At 47.8% G+C, this 17,955-nt stretch overlaps 2 protein-coding genes across 10 annotated transcripts in view; both read right to left on the bottom strand.

The window, feature by feature from the left end:
* Positions 1-2,897, bottom strand: part of Tmem63a (transmembrane protein 63A) — a 36,901-nt gene extending 34,004 nt beyond the window's left edge. For 2 of the 8 annotated variants that reach the window (XR_003847655.1, XM_008822385.3), the window contains exon 1: positions 2,551-2,897. Coding sequence is in view for 2 of the 8 variants with exons in the window: in XM_008822385.3 (XP_008820607.1) it covers positions 2,551-2,884 (334 nt within the window). In the remaining 6 variants the exon portion in view is untranslated. The other 6 variants (XM_008822386.3, XM_008822391.3, XM_029558256.1 and 3 more) reach the window with 6 other exon arrangements.
* A 2,670-nt stretch (positions 2,898-5,567) lies between these two features.
* Positions 5,568-10,977, bottom strand: LOC103725110 (left-right determination factor 2-like). 2 transcript variants are annotated; one of them, XM_008822384.3, is made up of 5 exons: positions 8,578-10,977; positions 7,343-7,385; positions 7,139-7,240; positions 6,729-6,974; positions 5,568-5,931 (listed from the first exon to the last, which is right to left on the bottom strand). In XM_008822384.3, exons 1-5 carry the CDS (start codon positions 8,825-8,827, stop codon positions 5,568-5,570), a joined length of 1,005 nt encoding a protein of 334 aa, XP_008820606.1. In that variant the 5' UTR covers positions 8,828-10,977. The 2 variants fall into 2 exon arrangements, with proteins under 2 accessions (XP_008820606.1, XP_008820605.1); XM_008822383.3 differs by having other exon boundaries at positions 7,139-7,385.
* Positions 10,978-17,955: the final 6,978 nt, after the last annotated feature.

Below are 17,955 nucleotides of genomic sequence, written 5' to 3'. Positions count from 1 at the left end.
CTCATCCCTATAAGGAACTTGGGGTGGCTGAAGGCAGGGGGTTATGATGCCAGAGCCATGGATTACTGGCTGTGACCAGAGTCATGAATATCACCTCCACCTCCAGGAGCTGAAGTTCCTGGTTTCTCTCCTTTAAACTCCACCCAGAGGAGCAGGACATGGTGTCCAACACCAGCAATTCCAGCACTAAGGAGCTGGAAGTAGGAGGCTCAGGAGTTCAAGGCTACATAGCAAGTTTGAGGCCAACAGACAGTTCTGGGCTCAGTGCTAACACCTCCCAGGGCTCCAAGCACCCCTGGCAAAACTAATGGAAATTCCCAACTGAGGCTGTCTCAAAAAAAAAAAAAAAACAAAGAAAAAACCACACCACGGATGCCAGTGCTTGAAACACCCCTGCCTGGTGCTGCAAGGCCTTCGTGTTGCCACACTTACCAGACATGATGGGGAGAAAAGACTGTGGGCTGCCAATGGAGAAGTCAGTTGGCGCAATCCAAACCTCCCCAGCTTCAGGGAGCTGGGCCTCCAGTCTGCCTCTCATTTCCTGATTGATTTTCTTGGCCACTGTGACCTGTGCCTACAGCACCAACCTTTACAGACTATCCTGAGACAACAGATGCCCCCCCAGCATCACGAAAGAGTCACTGGGGAGCCACCCTCTTCCAGTTTAAGAATTCAGAACAGAAACCCTTCTGCACCCTGCTCCTGCACTCACCTGCCTAAATGCCTCTTGTCCCATAGACCCAATATAAGGCTTGTGGGTTTGCCCATTAGGTTCTCTCCTACCTGGCTCTCCCTCTAAACTCCCAGAGCAAGGTCACCACCTGCCACTATGCCTCTGTGCTGTCCTGTTCCTCTCTCTTCACCCCACAGCACCTGCGGCTCCAGCTCCACCCCTCTTGTCCAGTAGTTCAAGGCCCTGTTAAGGTCAGAGGTGTGGGCCTCTCTCTCAAAGAAGAATGCTGGTTGCAAGCTTGAGGTAGCACCCCGGACCAAGGGCCTCATACAGACCTGGAGGACTGCTGCTGACGCCCAGAACTAGAATCAGGGAAAGGGAATGCAGCAGAGCAAACAAGGAAGGCTTGGAAAGTGAAAAGGAAAAACATCCTCATGAAGGGCTCACAGAGGGAGCATTGTGCCAGAGAAGGGAGGTGCTGTGGTGGTGTTAGGGGCAGGGAGGATCACTCACCAAGTCATTTTGCTTCAGGGTCCAGGAGAAGCAGAAAGGCTCCCTTCCCCTGCAGTCCCAGTCACACCTCTAAGTTATTTTCCTCATGCCAAACAGACTTCCCAGGTGGGAAATAAGGGAGGTCATCCAGCAAATGGGACAGCCTGGGCTCAAGATCAAGCCATCTCAGGGCCTCCACAGACAGGTGGTGTGCCCTGCCTCACGGAGATCCCAAGGCTCTTCCTGTCCCCACCCACCAGAGGTATGAAAAGCTAGGTACTGCTTCTAAAACATCCCCTAGGTGCTCAGTAAGGCAGCGGGTCTATGTCTTCTCAAGGGAGCTCTGAGAGGAACTCACCCACCATTGGACAGGCAGGACGGGCTGTTTGGCATGGGGGTGGGGGTGGGGTTAGGGGCTAGGGAGTTCAGCTCAGAATGTCTGCCTAGAAGGTGCAAGGCCTGAGTGCCATCCCCAGCACTGTAAAACACAAAGAAAACTTTTTTTTAATTAAAAATTAGGCACTGTAGCCGCAGATGCCCTGCCTGGGTGGGCACCCTTGACACGATCCACCATGCCACATTCAGTGAATACATAGAATACATACAGACACGCGCAAATGCCTATCTCGCATCCATCAAATCACCTCATTCCCAGTCCAAACCCTCAACTGAACAGGCCCTCGGCATCCGCCAGAACTTCAGGACTGAGAGGATGTTCTCTGGACTTTTGCAAAAGTCTCCAGGGCTGTTGGCCCCGCCTGAGACTAAAAGACAGCAACCTCCACCCCAGCCCGGGGCCTCAGGTAGCCAGGCTTATCATGTCTAGGTAAGTTGTCGGGGATTTGGTTTCTCAGCTCTCCCTGCCCTCCCCACCCCCACGGCACCCTTCCCCAAGTCCCCAGGCGGCAGGGAGAGGTCATCCTGACAGCCCGAAGCTGGCCCTTGCTCGGTCAAGACCCCTATATAGTTAAAGAAGATCCGGGAGGTCCCACCAACTCCAAAGCGAGCGGAGGAGAAGGAGCGCGCAGTCGCCGGAAAGCTGTCAGGAAGTCGCTGCAGCGCCCGGTTTGATTGGCACTCTCCAGCCACCTACCCACCCGGCTGCTGTCACCCCGAGAGCCCACACTAGGCGCGCCGCCGGGGTGGACCCAGGAGCGCCGGGGACGACCCTCCTCTCGTCCGTGCCCCTTCCGTCCGTACCTGCGGCGGCCTGGCCAGCGCGGCCAGGGGGAGTGGCCTGGAGGCACCTGGCGGGGCGGGGCTGCGTCCCCACCACTTAAAAGTTACAAAGTGAAACTCCACAGCCTCCTGCACATGCGCAGACCTGCGTCCACGCGTTGCCCAGTTTGGAGTCCTAGTCCGCGCCGGCGCCAACTAGACTGTACCTGGGACCGGGAGCCCCTCGGCCGTCCTCCACTCCTGGCCCCTGGCCCACGCCTGGCCATTCTTTCCTCCACCTCCACGCCGACCAGGCCAGCTAGCGCCCGAGGACCTAGATGTCTCCAGACTAACTTTCCTCTGTGTCCCGCTGAGAGCACACTGAACGAAGCCCAGGATAGTAGCGGCTCTAGAGAGCATCTGCAGACGTTCCTGATCGGTCCTGTTTGGGACCTGGCTTCTAGGCCCTCCCAGGGAGTTGGGGGCGGGGTGGGGACTGAAGCCCAGTGGGGCCAGCCTCCTCTCAGCCATCTGTAGCCACAGGAAATCCGCTAGGACCATGAAAGTTCCAAAGGTCTAGCCGATAAAGTATACCATGTCCAGCGCTCCGCGGGGCCAAGCCTGGTCCTGCCGCTGCCAGGCCACCACCATTGCCAGCTACAGCCCAGCTCTCTGAGCACCCCGTGTCTCCTGGCTGAGGAGTAAGGAGGTTCCAGCCAGCTCCTGGAGGACAGGGTCCCCGCCGGGTGCCCAAGAGGTATGGAGTAAGGACGTTGCGCAGGCCACTGCTGCGAACTACCCACTCTGCAGGCCTCAGTTTCTGCATTCAAAAAGCAAGATGTGGGACCAAAGCTTGCTGTGGGGTCCTTGCCAGCACTAACCATCTCCCTGTGCGGAACAGCTCCTCCTTTTCCGACACAGGCTTGCCGGTTCCCTGACCTCACTGCCAGATCTGGCTTTCAACTTCTACTGTAAAGATAAAAATATCCTCTCCACCTCTCTGTCCCTGTTTCTAGCCCCAGCCTGCAGCTGTCTGAAGCTGGGTGTCTCTTCCTCTCTCCTTTCTCTGTCCCTCCTGGCATCCATCATTTCTCCCTCAAGGCCCTAGTCACAAGTTATCTCCCAGAGGAGAGACTCTCTGCCAGAGTCTTTCCTTAGCTCTGCTTGGCCAAGCCCCCTCCTGCCATTTTAAGGATCCCACACAGCTGGCTTCACCAGATCCCTGGGTGGGGCCTCTGGACATTCCCCTGGCTCCTTAGACTGGCTCTGTCTGACCGTCATCTACCTGCTCCTCCTACACACACCTCCATGTCCTCTTTCATACAACCTGTCTGGCCTGTGCCCTGAGGTCTAAGAAAAGGTTAGGATCCTTGATAACAGAGAAGGAAAGGCATCCGAAGTTTGTTCTTCAGTATGCTACAGTTGTTTCAAAGTCAAGAGAAGGCTGTGATAGATCAGAATTGAGTTGACAAAACAAAATAAATGCTAGAGACATAGCTGGTAGAATGCTTAGGTAGCATACATGAAGACCTGCATTTGATCCCTAGCACCACATAAACCAGGCATGATGGTACATGCCTGTAATCCCAGCACTTGGGAGGTGGAAGCAGGAGGATCAGAAGTTTAAGGTCTGGAGCCAGTAAGATGGCCCAGGAGGTAAAAGCATACCACAAAAGCCTGATTACCAGAGCCTGATCCCCAGAACCCACAGTGGAAAGAGAGAACCAACTCCCAAAAGTCATTTTCTGACCTCCACAGCACATGTTGGCACTCACACATCATCATCATCATCATCATCATCATCATCATCAATTTAGTTAAATTTAAAAAGAGGAGCTAGAGAGATTGCTCAGCAGTTAAGAGCACTTGCTAAGTACCCGGCACCCACGTGGTGACTTGAAACTAACTTGCATCTTGTAACTTCAGTTCCAGAGGTTCTGATGCCCTCTTCTGGCCTCTCCAGGCACTGCATGCATGTGATACACTTTCATGCGTTCAAGCAAAACACTCGTACACATTAATTTTTTTTAAAATCTTAAAAAAAATAATCAAGGTCATCTTCTGCTACATACTGAGTTGGAGGCCATTCTGGGCTACATGACACTTTGTCTCAAAAAATAATAAAATAAATAAAATAGGCAGTTAGGGTTACATGGTGAGTCCCTGTCTCAATTTAATAAATACAGGATGTAAGTTGAACTATCCATAGTCCTGACTGTATCAGTCACTGTGTGAAGTAAGTATTAAATCATCATTTCTTTAAATCAAAACTATGGAAGTTAGGAATTGCTCCTGTTTAATGGATAAATATGAGGAGGTTTAGACTAGAATTTAGACTACAGGATAGAGAATTTCTAGCTAACAGCAGCTGTTCAAACTGACAGAGACACTAAGGCGTCCATTCTCCAGGCTGAGACTCTGCATCAATTTGTTTAAAAGCCTCTGGAAACTCAGCATCCTAACATGTTATACTCAACATTGTGACTATCTGCTCCCTTTATTTGTCAAAAAGAGTGAGCCCCATTCTTCTAGTATTGTGATTTAGATAAGACTTTTTTATTTTGATGCAACAATAATTTAAATAAAACCCCAATCATTGTACCCAGAGAAAAAAAAAAACAGAAGATTCTGTTTCATTTCTGAGAAACAAGCCCCACAGACTAGAGTCTGAATAAATCTCAGTCTTAGCACCATTTATTACTTGGGACCTTGATCAAGTCTTGACCAAGTCAAGCTCTTTAATTCTCCAGTCAAGTTGACCTAAGTCTAGGACTTTCTTTTCCTGCATCAATTTGCACAGTTGTGGCTAAAATAGAGAAATGAGAAGGTACAGAATAAAATGTGTTTTACTCATTTCTCTCAAAGCTCTTACTATCTAAGCTGGGCATGTACAATCAACTTGAACCCAGGTATTAGGCCCAGAGTTGAGGCTAGAACTCTACCCAGATATCGTAACAAGGTAAGGAAACAATGACAAATTGGGAATTCTGTCCTTAGCTTAGAGTATCTCTACATGTAAGTGCTTAGCATATAGTGCATTGAGCAATATGAAGGACAGAGAAGACTAGGGGTTCCCCAGAGAGTCCAAACTTAGGGAATGAGTTGATGGAGAAAGCAAATCTAGAGCTCAGGAAAGAGCACAGAGCATTAGCCCCTCAGGGATTCAGAATCCCCATCTTTCCTGGTACACTAGAGCATTTCAGACACATGTAAAAGTCACATCCTTGGGTGGCCTTGGGTATGACTATGGTTCCAGCTCCCTAGGTATGGGCGCCCCATCTGAGACACAGCTGCACTTCTGCACCCTCATGTTGGGCAGGCTGATGACCTGTGCTCTGGTCCTGCCACCCTCCTTCATGCTGATGATCATGGGCAGTGAGGCTGTCTCAGAGGCGATGCACTGCCGTGGTCCCAGAAACGGCCACTTGATACTCAGGGACTCTGGTAGCTGCAGGCAGCTGCCCACACACTCATAGGTCAGGAACCCTGGGGGCTCCAGAACCCAGTTCTCAGCCCATTTCATCCCCTGCAGATCCAAGTACAGCTCCTGGCGGCAGCAGCGGCTGCCTTCTGTTACTGGTGCCTCAGGATCACAATTGCCTTGAGCTCTGTGGGGACAAGGAGAGGTCAGAGGTCAGCTGGGTTGTCTACAGTCAGGAGCATTTTGGAGAGAGAATTAAAATCCATCTCACGGGGCTGGAGAGATGGATCAATGATTAAGAGCACTGGCTGTTCTTGCAGGGGATCAGGGTTCTCCCAGCACCCACAGGGCAGCTAAGAACCATCTGTAACTCCAGTTCCAGAGGATCTGATACCCTCTCCATGGGCACTGCATGCACTCCATGGGCATTTTACATGCAGGCAAAACACTCATATACATAAAATAAAATAAAATTAGAATTTGTTTTAGAAATCCATCTCTCAGGCCAGGTGTGATGGTACACACCTTTGATCTTAGCACTCAGGAGTCAGAGGTAGGCAGATATCTGCGAGTTCAAGGCCAGCCTGCTCTAGATGGGGAGTTCCAGGCTAGTCAGAGCTACAAAGTAAGGCCCTGTCTCAAAATTTAAAAAAAAAAAAAAAAAACATCTCTCAATGTACTCTAAGATTGGATTGAGTGTGTGGCTCAGTGGGTGGGGGGAGCACTTTCTTAGCATGTTGTGAGGACCTGGATTCCAACACTAGCACCACAAGCAAATAAAACAACTGAATATTGATATTTGTGTTAGGGGATGAACAGCTAAGAACTAATAAATACTTGCTGAACGTTTCCTAACAATCAGAGGACAACTCTTTTAAAGGTCCTTAATCATTTTCACACACTCTGAAAATTTATCATTTCAGAGTCAGTTTAATTCCCTATTCGTCTTTAATTTCGGTTATTAATTTGACCCACAGCGCCTACCCGTAGTCCTTGAGGTCCAGCGTGTGCAGCTCCAGCTGTGGCTCGCCAGGACCCTCGCCGCGCCAAGTCCCCTGCGCCGCGAAGCGGACCAGCTTGTGCGCACTGGTGGCCCCGGGGCCCAGGTGCTCCCTCTGCACCGACACCTGCAGCAGCAGCGGCTGCCGCGGCCGGTTCAGCTGCTGCCAGAAGTTCACCGCCTCCGTCACGTCGAAGGCCTTCCAGCCGCTCTCGTGGATGGACACCAGCCTGAGACACAGCCGCGGGTCAGACCAGGGCGCTGGCGCGGTTGTCAGGGAAGCCCTGGGTGGAAGAGACTGTCCCGCCCTGTCCACGTCCCCATCCTCTCCTGCTCCCCTCCCGCAGCAGCCCAACAAGCCATCCTCCGACACACATCTCGCCGCAGCCCCCACCTGGAGTCGATGAGGGAGGTGCGGTTGGAGCCGTCCTCGCGGACGCGCAGCCACTCAATGGTGACCCGGGCGCGGGCGCTGTGCGGGGCCAGCCTGTCGTGCCTCCGGAGCGCGGTCCTGGGAACCGGCTCCTGGAAGAGCCGCAGCACCGCCTGCACCAGCTCGCTGTTGGGCTGCAGCCGCTGCTCCATGGTGAACATCAACAGGTGCGTGGAGGTGTCAGACACCAGGAACCTGCCGGCCACATCTGGGGACATGGACAGAGTCAGCCGGGCCTCCAGGGCAACAAGACCCAGGGCCAGCGACCAAGATTTGGAGGGAAAGAATCCCATGGACTAAGGGAGAACGAAATACCCATGCCCATCCAGGAATTTTTTAATTGCCATCAGGCCCTAAATATTAAAACAATCCGTGGAGCTGCAGCAACCTCCAGAATTGGTAGTAGCTTTGGCGATCTATGCAAGGAGCTGGGTGGGGATCAAGAACCAGCAACGTTTCCTGGAGAAGATTACAGGGACAAGATGGACCAGAACAGAGTGAGGCTGCAGAGACTGCAAAGTGGAAATCCAAGGTCACCAGTGGAACTGTGATTTTAAGGGGCAGAGACTCTGATGAGGGGGTTTCCTGCTCAGTGACATGCCCCTAAAAAAGAGGAATGGGAGTCTATAAACAAGTTTGACAGGACTATTAAGTCCTGGCACAGATGGTGGGGACATTATCATACTCCTCAGAGGCACCAGCCCATGTGTTTCCTAACACTTGAGGGTCTAGGTTAATAGGGTGGTCACACCTAACCCTCAGCAGTTACCTCCACTGCCTGTCCAAAACTAGCCTTCTCATCTCCCCAGGCCCACCCTCCACAGGAGAAGAAAGTGGGTGTTGGTCTGGCTGTGCCTCTGTGGGCCTCCTCCAGCCAGGAGAGACTACCATCCTGACCATTGCCATCTTGACTGTTGATACTGCCCCTCTCACTCTCTCGAATTCTCTGTTAAAGTTGCCTCTGCCTAGTCATTCTGTTCAGTGTTCATGGCGCATGGAGACAGATAAGATACAGTCGGCCACTATTCCTATTCCGGATAGTGTGACCCCAGGAAGTTCTGCCCTGCCCCTCAGCTCTCCAGGGGGGACTTGGACCTTTGCCACATCCATTCAGCACACCCCCCACTTTATTCCCCCCTCTGCTCCTTGATTTACCAACAGGTACAGCCTGCCCACCCCTCTTCCTGGCCCCAAGAATCCTTTTATACATACCTACAGCCCTGACACCCAGACCCAGCCATGTATCCAGACCACACTGCCTTCTAACAACCCCCTCAGGCTGTGCTCCCAGTCATCACTTCCATCCTGATCCCCACAAAGCAAGGACCCATTGATAACATCAGAGTGGGCATGGTCAGGCTGCCCTTCCCAAGGACCAGGGGCAGGAGTAGAGTGCTCACCTTGGAAGTTTTGGCTGAACCTTTTCCCTCGGGAGTGGCTGGCATGGCTGCGCTGCAGCAGGGCCACATATTGGGCCCTGACATGAGCAGAGATGGTCAGCCCGTCCACATCATCCCTGTCCAGGACGGGTGCCTGGCTGAGCTGCAGCTGCTGCAGTAATCTGGTCCGGACCTGTTCCTCGGTCAGGGCTAACCCAGGGCCAACCAAGGGCAGCACCCAGAATGCACAGCAAAGCCACAGGGACCGCATGGTGCTGCTCAATAGATGAAGGAGCCTGGGATGTGTGTGCCCCTCAGGTGTCTAGGAAGGTCTTGGTTAGGACTGCTGAAAATTGTGGCTGACCTTTTTTATAGCTGGCTGTCGGATAGGGGGCTGGGAGGAAGGAGAGAGGTCACACCCGGGACCCCCTGGGAAGTCAGCTGCAGACAAGCCCCTGAGCCCTGAGGAGGGGCTGTCTAGAAAGGGCACAAAAGACTGTCTGAACTGAGAACAGCTGGTCCACTGCTGTCTGGTAGGCATATACCTCTATCTTGAGGCACGGTGTCTGACCAATTAAATCTAAAAGGTTGAAACTGGGGAGGTAGGTCAGTAGTGGAGTGCTTGCCTAGCATATGTGAAGTCCTAAATTCAACTAAACCTTAAGTTCAATTCCTACTGTGAGGTGGAAGGAGGATCCTGGGGAAGATGGGGGTGGTGGGTCTCATTCTCTGCTGGAGAGAGCCTTGTTCTTTACCGCATCCAAACCCTGAGACAATCAGATGCCCATCAACACTTGGGCTCTCTAGGGACTGGGTCTTGCCTCCCAATACTCCTGACCCAGTGCTCAGAGGACTTCTGGGGCTGACAAGAGCCAGTATTTCCACTGAGGGGTGGGGCAGGGAGGGAGGCTTCCCTGTCCAGAAAGTCTGGGACCAACCGATAGGAGACAAGCCCCATCCTTTCCTTTTCTTGCTGTCTGAGAATTAGAGTTGAAAGTCGGCCCTCTCCCCGTCTTTTGAGACTAAGACTAAGGGCAACCTCCCCAAGTCCACACAATTAAGATCAATCCCCGCATAGTCAAGTCTTTCAATTCTCAACCCAAAGTTCTTTCACATCATCAACCATTTGCTGCAGGGTCCTGCCCTGATGTTTGAAGGCAGCCAGGACTCAGTTGGGTTGGGAGGAATGTACCTACACTCCCGAATCTCCTGAGCCTTCTCCAAGACACAGGTAGTCCACTATCTGAATGTGGATTTGTTAGCTGGTTGAAGAATTAGTTGTGCTGGAAGAATAAAATTGGACAACTAACCAGGAGTGAATTTGGGACATGCTTACACTAAAATATTATCCATTATTTACCTATGATTTGCATTGCACCTGGTGTCTTGTGCTTTTATTTGCTGAAAGGACAGTATAGTGGATTGGAAGACTTGTCAAAGTGCTGAATGGCTCTCCCACCGAGAAGCAGCCCCACCCTTTGTTATGTAGAAAAGGAACTGACTGCCCTGCCACTCCCACCTGGGTCTGAATAAGTCTGGCCTGAGATTGGAAAGTGGTCCCCTAACTAGGTCTGACCCTGGGCCAGAGTTAAGGGCCCAGGGGAGGGCAATAACCCAACCATAACCGTTCTTAGAACTTGAGTTACAATGAGGGCTGATGGAGAAATGGAGCCTGGTGTCCCCAACCACTCTGGCTTCTATGACCAGGTCTGGATTAGACCTCAGAGTCCAGGCTGCCAGGAAAAAACACTGCATTAGAGGTTATCTGTATCCTAGAATACTGATCAGCTGGACTAGGCTGAGATCCAAAGGGACCTCTGAGGTCAGGGAAACAGAATCTTTCCAGGCTAGGGTCCGGGTCCCTCTACTCAGTAGGGAGAGATACTTTGTGTCTGCTCAGCAACCAACACTCCAAGACCAGCCCAGGTGCCACAGGCAACCTAGGCTGACACCATCATCAAGCTCCTAACCCCAGTCTGGGGCCCTGTGGTTCCAGGGGAGTCTCCAGACCTGTTCTGGGTAGGTAGTCTGCCTGTCCTCCCAGAGCACTTAAGCTTTCTAGCCTTTTTGAGAGATTCCTGGATCAAGGAAGGTGGGACCAGAAATTTCAGGCATGCGGCTCCTTCTCCTGGCAGGTATGAGCTAAAACCTTGCTGTGCCACACTTACAAGCTGTGTGGCCCCTGCACATTTTAGACCCTCTTCAATATGACATGAGTCCTCTCCTGGAAAATGAGATTAAGATACTTTTTACACAGGACATTTGTCCATGTTAATCATGATGTCCACAGAATTCCTAGCAAGCCTCTTGCTGCCTAGCTGTCTCTTGCTCTGTTACATTATTTGATGTTGAACTTTCTAAAATGTAAGTTGACTTTTTTTTGGCAAATAATCACAATTCTTCAACATTCAAATATATATGGAAGAGAATACAGGAAACACGTCTCTTCTTTTGTTCTTATCTGATCATTTTTTCCTGTCTCTTCTTAGAAATAGCACAAAGATGTGTTTCCCATCATACACATTTTACTAATCTATCTTTATTTGCACTCCGTTTTTCAGAATTATAATTTTATCTTTATAATTGGGGGGAAAAGCTGGATGTGGCGGTGCATGCCTTTAGTCCCAGAACTGGGGAGGCAGAGGCAGGCGGATCTCTGAGTTCAAGGCCAGCCTGGTATACATTGTGAGTTCTAGGCCAGCTGGGGCTATAGGGAGAACCTGTCTCAAAAAGACCAAAAAAAAAAAAAAAAAAAAAAAGGTGGGGGTGGGGGTTGTTGTTTGGTGGTTGGTTGGTTGGTTGGTTGGTTGGTTGGTTAAGGTTTTGTGTTGTATTTGGTGAGTTGCTTTGTTTTGTCTTTGCACAATACTGGAATTGAACCCAGGGCCTTAGGGGTGCTAAGCACGTGTTGTACTATAGTCCAGTACCCATTTTATTTTAGTGTAAGAGATAGTGTTTCACTGTTGCACAGGCTAGCCTCCAACTCTCAGATTCAAGTGATTCTCCTGCCTCAGCCTCCAGAGTAAGTAGTAATACAGGTGTGCACCACAGTACCCAATTCCCAATTTTATATTTTAAGCAGTCCAGTGAAAAGTTTCTCCCACCCAGAGTCCCCTTTCAAGAGACAACCAGATTATTACTTTAGTAGATTTCGCAGGGTTATTTGCGCTGACATGTAACCTTAGCTTAGTGGGGGTTTTTTGTTTTTTTTTTTTTTTTTTTTTTTTTTTTTGGTCTTTTTGAGAGAGGGTCTCCCTGTAGCCCTAGCTACCCTGGAATTTGCTATGTAGGCCAGGCTGACCTTGAACTCACAGAAATCATCCACCTGCCTCAGCCTCCCAGGTGCTAGGATTAAAGGCAAGCCACCACGCGTGGCTAACCTTAGCTTCTTTACAATCAGACCTTATCATTGTTATGAGTCAGGTGGCAATTGAGACACATTTGTGGTTTATTTGGATATTTGTTTGTTTCTGTGTTGGGATGGAATCTAGGGCCTCCTGCATGCTAGCAAGTGCTCTATCTTCTGATGGTTTTTAAAAATCATTTATTATTTTTGTTTTTTGTGTATGAGTATGTTGCCTGCATACAAGTGCATCTATGTCATGCAGTACCCAAGGAGGTCAGAAGAGAGTGTCAGATTCCTCTGGAACTGGAGTTAAAGATGGTTGTTAGCTGTCATGGGAATCAAACCCAGGACCTCTGCAAGAGCAGCCAGTGCTCTTAACCACTGAGCCATCTCTCCAGCCCCCTATTTTCTGATGTTACCAAGTGTGTTAGACAGGTAGGAAGAGCTACCACAACAAAATACAATAGCCTTTCCTTTTTCTATTGTTGTTTATCCTGTCTGTTGTTATTGCTTGTTTGTTTTGTTTTTTTGTTCCAGACAGGTTCTCCAGAGATATGCAAACCTGACTGGCCTGGAACTCACTACATAGACAAGGCTGGCCTGGGGCTTACAATGATCCTCCCTTCTTGTTTGCCTTAAAATGTCCAAGTCATCTGTCACATCATTCCTGGGTCCTTTATAATTGCTGTGGCTATGGTAAAGTGATCTGCTTAATTTTTGGTTGTATTACTGAAGGTTGACTTTCCTGTACTGACTTTGAACCCAGCAGCCTTACTGAATTCTCTTACCATTTTGTAACAGCTTAGGTGACTCACACATTTCTAAAATTTCTTTTTTTTTTTTTTTTGATACAGGATCGCATGTATCTCAAGCTGGCCTCAAACTCACTATGTAGCCTGGGATGACTTTGACCTTCTGATCCTCCTGTTTCTACCTCCTGGGTGCTGGGATTACAGACATGCAATTTTATGTGGTTCTGGGTATTGAACCCAGAGCCTCCTGCATGCTAGGCAAGCACTCTACTACTAAGCTACATCCCCAGCCCTTTGTTAATGACAATTTAATTCCTCTTTTTCAACCTTTATTTCTCTGGTTCCCTCCTGCCTTCTTTTCTTTTCTTAATAACTCTTTTTTGTGATGCTGGAGAGGAACCAAGAGCCTTCAGCACGCTAGCCTTGGGCTGCAGGGATTCTGCTGCTGGGCCACACCCCAGCTCTGGTTCCTTTCTATTGTCTAATTCCATTAGCTACTATCTCCAGATAAATGCTGAGTGATGACAGCAGATATCACTGTCTTGTTCTTGATTTTAACAGGAAGCTTTTACCATTTCCCTCTCTACGTATGTGAGCTTTACAGTTAGGACAAATATGTTTTCATGTTAAAGAAATATCCATAATAGTTTTTCAGGAGCATGGGGGGGTTGTGTTTTGTTATTTATTTGGGTGCTGGGGATTGAAACCAGGGCCTTGGTTCTTCTAAGTCCTATCACTGAGCTACAGTCTCACCCAAATATGAAGAATTTACAAAAAATCAAGAATAGATACTGAATTACACCAACTTGATGAATACCTGGAGGCAGGAGAACTCTCTCCTACTGCTGGTGGGAATAGGAACAGCAGAGAATACCTGGGCAGTACAAACTATAGAGTTGACCGAACTACCTTATTCCAAGACCAAGCAACTCCACTCGGTCTGACAGAAATCATGCAAAATAGTGATTACAGTGGCATTGTGTATAAGTCTAAACAGGGTAGGATATATCTCAGGGCATTTTTTTCTAGCATGCATGAGAGTCTAGGTTGCATCGTAGCACCAAAAAAAACAAAGAACATAAAAAGAAACAACCCCCAAAATATGTAGCCACAGCATAGAGAATAAATTAAATGCGGGACAGTCCTTCCATGCAGTACTCTGCAACAAAGAACAGGAGCCAAAACTGTGTACAATGCTGGCCACTATCCTAGCAGAACAGCTATGCTGTTTAGCGATTTCTTTCTTTGTTTCCTTAGGACAGGGAACAGGGAGGCATTCACTAATGATGATCATTGTGCTCCTTTTCCAGATATCTAAACCTCTGAGTTTTTTCTACATTTACAAACTTTGGGGATTCTCAATCATCAAGCACAACTTTCTTAGACAATACACTTGGGCTTCAGAGAGCTTAAGGTGGAAATTTTAGGACCACCAATGTCCCCAGTGTCCTCATCCTCAAGGCCCACCAGAGTCCCAAGAGGGCTGCATCCCATTCCTGCCCTCCCTGTCCAGCACCTTATCCCTATTACCAAGTACATAATGAGTCTGTTATCACTTCTATCAAGTGCTTAATGAGTCCATTATGTGGTATTGCATTGTCCCACCACACAATGCCAACAAGCTTACCTGAAACACCTCAGGTCTGATTTGGGACTTTGGTATGGTACAAATTACAGTGTTTTTATGGTCCATGCAAAGTCTTTTGTTCTTTTTTTTTTTATATGCATGATGAGTGTATAGCCTTCATGTGTGTGAGTGCACCTGTGTTGTGCAAGTATGTAAGTGTGTAAGTACACCCGTGGAGGCCAGAAGAGGACATTGGATTCCCTGGAACTGGAGTTATGGATGGTTGTTAGCCATCATGTGGGTGCTGGGAATCAAACTTGGGGCTCTGCAAGAACAGCCAGTGGTCTTAACCACTGAGCCATCTCTCCAGCCCAGTTTTTTGTTCTTATGGGAACACAATATTATAATGACAGAAAACACAGACTTTTAATAGTTTCCTACCACCATTCCTCAGCCTGTGTTAAGTTAGCATGTCTTTGGATTGCATTAGAATTTTTTAGTATTTTATTTATTTTTTTAATATTTTATTTATCATTTTTACCTATGTGTATGAGTGTTATGCCTGCATGTAAGGCAGATGCAGGCATAACACTCATACCCATAAAATAAAAATAAATTTTAAAAAATTTAACACACACACATACACAATTGCTGTTTGAGTTGGTGATTTGAATTTCATTTAAAATCATTAAATGAAGGCTGGAGAGATGGCTCAGCAGTTAAGAGCACTGACTGCTCTTGCAGAGGACCCAGGTTCGATTCCTAGCACCCACATGGCGTCTACGAACCGACATTAACTCCAGTTCCAGGGGAATCCAAAGCCCTCTTCTGACCTCTGCGGCATTGCATGACACAGGTGCACTCACATACATGCAGGCTATACACTAATACACTTAAAATAAATAAAATATTTTTAAATCATTAAATGACTTTTTGGGATTAGAGAGAATTTCCAACAATTTCTGAAATGGCACTAAATATATTTCAGCCATTTTGTTCTATGTATTTATGTGAAGTAGCATTCTTAGCACTGGTGTTTATAATCAAAATATCAATCAACTCTGAAAAGGTTCTATGTACTGCAGTATCAAATACTCAACCACAATTTAATTTTCTATGTAAAAATAGATATGCATCTCCATTTTGTTTGTATATAAATCTGATTTTCATCTTTAAGAAATGGTAAAAATATGTATTATCCAGGGAATGATCTATGACAGTTGTGCTTTCTATTTCAGTGAGTGAGTTTATTAAGCAGATAGCAAGCAAAAGTAAAAGAATAAATAGTGGTGCTGGAAAGAGGGCTCCATATTTAACAGCACTTGCTGCTTTTGCAGAGGACCCTAGTTCAGTTCCCAGCACCCACATTGGGCAGCTCACGACCACCTGTAACTCCAGCTCCAGGAGATCTGATGCCCACTTTTGTCCTCCAAGAGTAGCCACATGTATTTGGCATACACACAAACACACACATACACACACACACACGCACACACACATGCACATGCACACGGACACACAATTTTTAAAAATCTTTTTATGAAAGTTTTTTTTTATGTGTATTACTGTTTTACCTGCATGTATGTAAGTGTACCACATGTCTGGTGCTCTCAGAGGCCAGAAGAGGGCATCAGAGTTAAAGATGGTTGTAAGCCACCATGTGGATGCTGGGAACTGAACCCAGGTCTTCTACAAGAGCAGCTAATATTCTTAACCATGGAGCCATCTCTCCGGGCCTAATAAATAAATCCTTTTTTAAAAATTTTATTTATTATTTTTATTTTATGTGTATGCATGTATTGCCTGCATGTAGGTAAGTGCACCCATGTTGTGCAATGCCCATGGAGGACAGAAGAGGCTGTTGGATCTCCTGGAACTGGAGTTACAGACAGTTGTTAGCTGCCATGTAGGTGCTGGGATTCGAACCTGGGTCTTCTGCAAGTGTTCTTAACTGCTGAGCCATCTCTCAAGCCCCAATAAATCCTTTTTAAAAAAATAATAAATAATAAGCAGCAGATAGATAGTAACATATTATCAAATCGGGCACTTATAGTCATCCAGCAGAAATGATGGGAAACCCTCTTGAAAGGGTCGTGCTGGAGTTTTTTATCAACCAAGAGTTCCAGGCAGAGCAGAGCATTCTCTTCTTCGATAAGCTTTTCTGTAGACATTGTTTGGGTTTTTTTGGTGGTAGTAGTGTTGGTTATTGGTTGTTTGTTTTAGTTTTTTTTTTTGTTTTTGAGATAGATTCTCACTATATAGCCCTAGTTGGCCTGCAATTTTCTATGTAGACCAGGCCTCTGCCTCAAGAGCCCCTAGGACCAAAGGTGTGCTCCACCACACCTTACTTAAAGATGTATTTTAACCTTTATTCATGTATATGTATCTGAGTGAGGGTATGCCAGGTGTGGGTGGGTGCTGGGGGAGGCCAGAAGACATGAGATCCACTGAAGCTAGGGAGTTACAGGTAGTTGTGAGATGCCAGAAGTGGGTGTTGGGAACCAAATACATGTCCTCTGGAAGAGCAGCAAATGCGCTGAACGACTAAACCATCTCTCCAGAACCAAAGGGTTTTTTATATTACGGGATAAACAATAATAACCTCAGTTAGAAATAGTTTACCTATTAGTTGTTCTCGGGGACACAGTGTTTTTGCTCTTGGGCTGTTTTGTTGTTCTCTCCAGGGGAGCAGGGTAGCCTGTCCCCAGACAAGGGGTTTTGGAGGACACTTAATAAACTTGCTGGAGCCTGGAAGAGGACACCCCTTCTTACTCCCAGAGTCTGTTTTTGATAAACTTGAACAGTACAAGACAATTTACCAATATTATATACATTGCATGTGTATACCAATGAATTGTTTTAAAATAACTATCTTTATAATTTATTATCAGCAAATGTTTGGTTTGTATACTTATCTTTACATTCCTTTATACCTGGATCCACATATAAATTTCTCAGGCCAAAAGGGATCACAGATGGAAAAAGTTTAAGAACCCCGTCTCTCGAAGATGCAGTGGGGTTCCCATTCCTTCTCAAACCCATGGGCTTCATACCTGCCAGTGTGGGGGAGCTGCCCACAGTGCCCAGGCCCATGCAGTGTGCTGAGACTTCCAGGGCCAAGGCCTACTTCCCACACCAAGCAGAGGCGTGAAGACCCATGTCAGACTGAACACACTAATGGAGGAGACAGGACATGTATGCACAGTGAACAGCCCCCACAAGCTTCCCAGGGTCCCATGTTCTCTATTAAAATCAAGCAGGGTGGGGGGCAGCAGAGGGTGGGTAGCTGTGCCACAGAGGGACAGCCACACTGGAGCCACCGGAAGTTCCTTCACAGTTTGACCCTTTTCCAGCTCACTGTACAGTCATGCCAAGATTTTTACAGTTTCATGTTTTCTTTGATTGATTGATTTTTGTTGTTTGTTTTCCTTTGTTTTGTTTGAGACAGGGTCTGACATTGTAGCCCAAGAGGGCTTGGAACTCATTGTAGTCAAAGTTGGCCTTCAGGGTACAGGGATCCTACTACCTCAGTTTCCCAAGTGCTGAGATGACAGACACATACTACCATGTCTACTTTTTCTGTTTTAAAGATCTACTTAAAAAAATTTTTTCTTTGAGCTGGGCGTGATGGCGCATGCCTTCAGTCCCAGCACTGGGGAGGCAGAGGCAGGCGGATCTCTGTGAGTTCAAGGCCAGCCTGGTCTACATAGTGAGTTCCAGGCCAGCTGAGGTTA

The sequence above is a fragment of the Nannospalax galili genome, unplaced genomic scaffold (assembly GCF_000622305.1).
Source record: "Nannospalax galili isolate Female #2095 unplaced genomic scaffold, S.galili_v1.0 scaffold1508, whole genome shotgun sequence".
Lineage (NCBI taxonomy): Eukaryota > Metazoa > Chordata > Mammalia > Rodentia > Spalacidae > Nannospalax > Nannospalax galili.
Note: the sequence above shows the minus strand (reverse complement) of the source record. Positions and strands in the feature narration are given on the sequence as shown.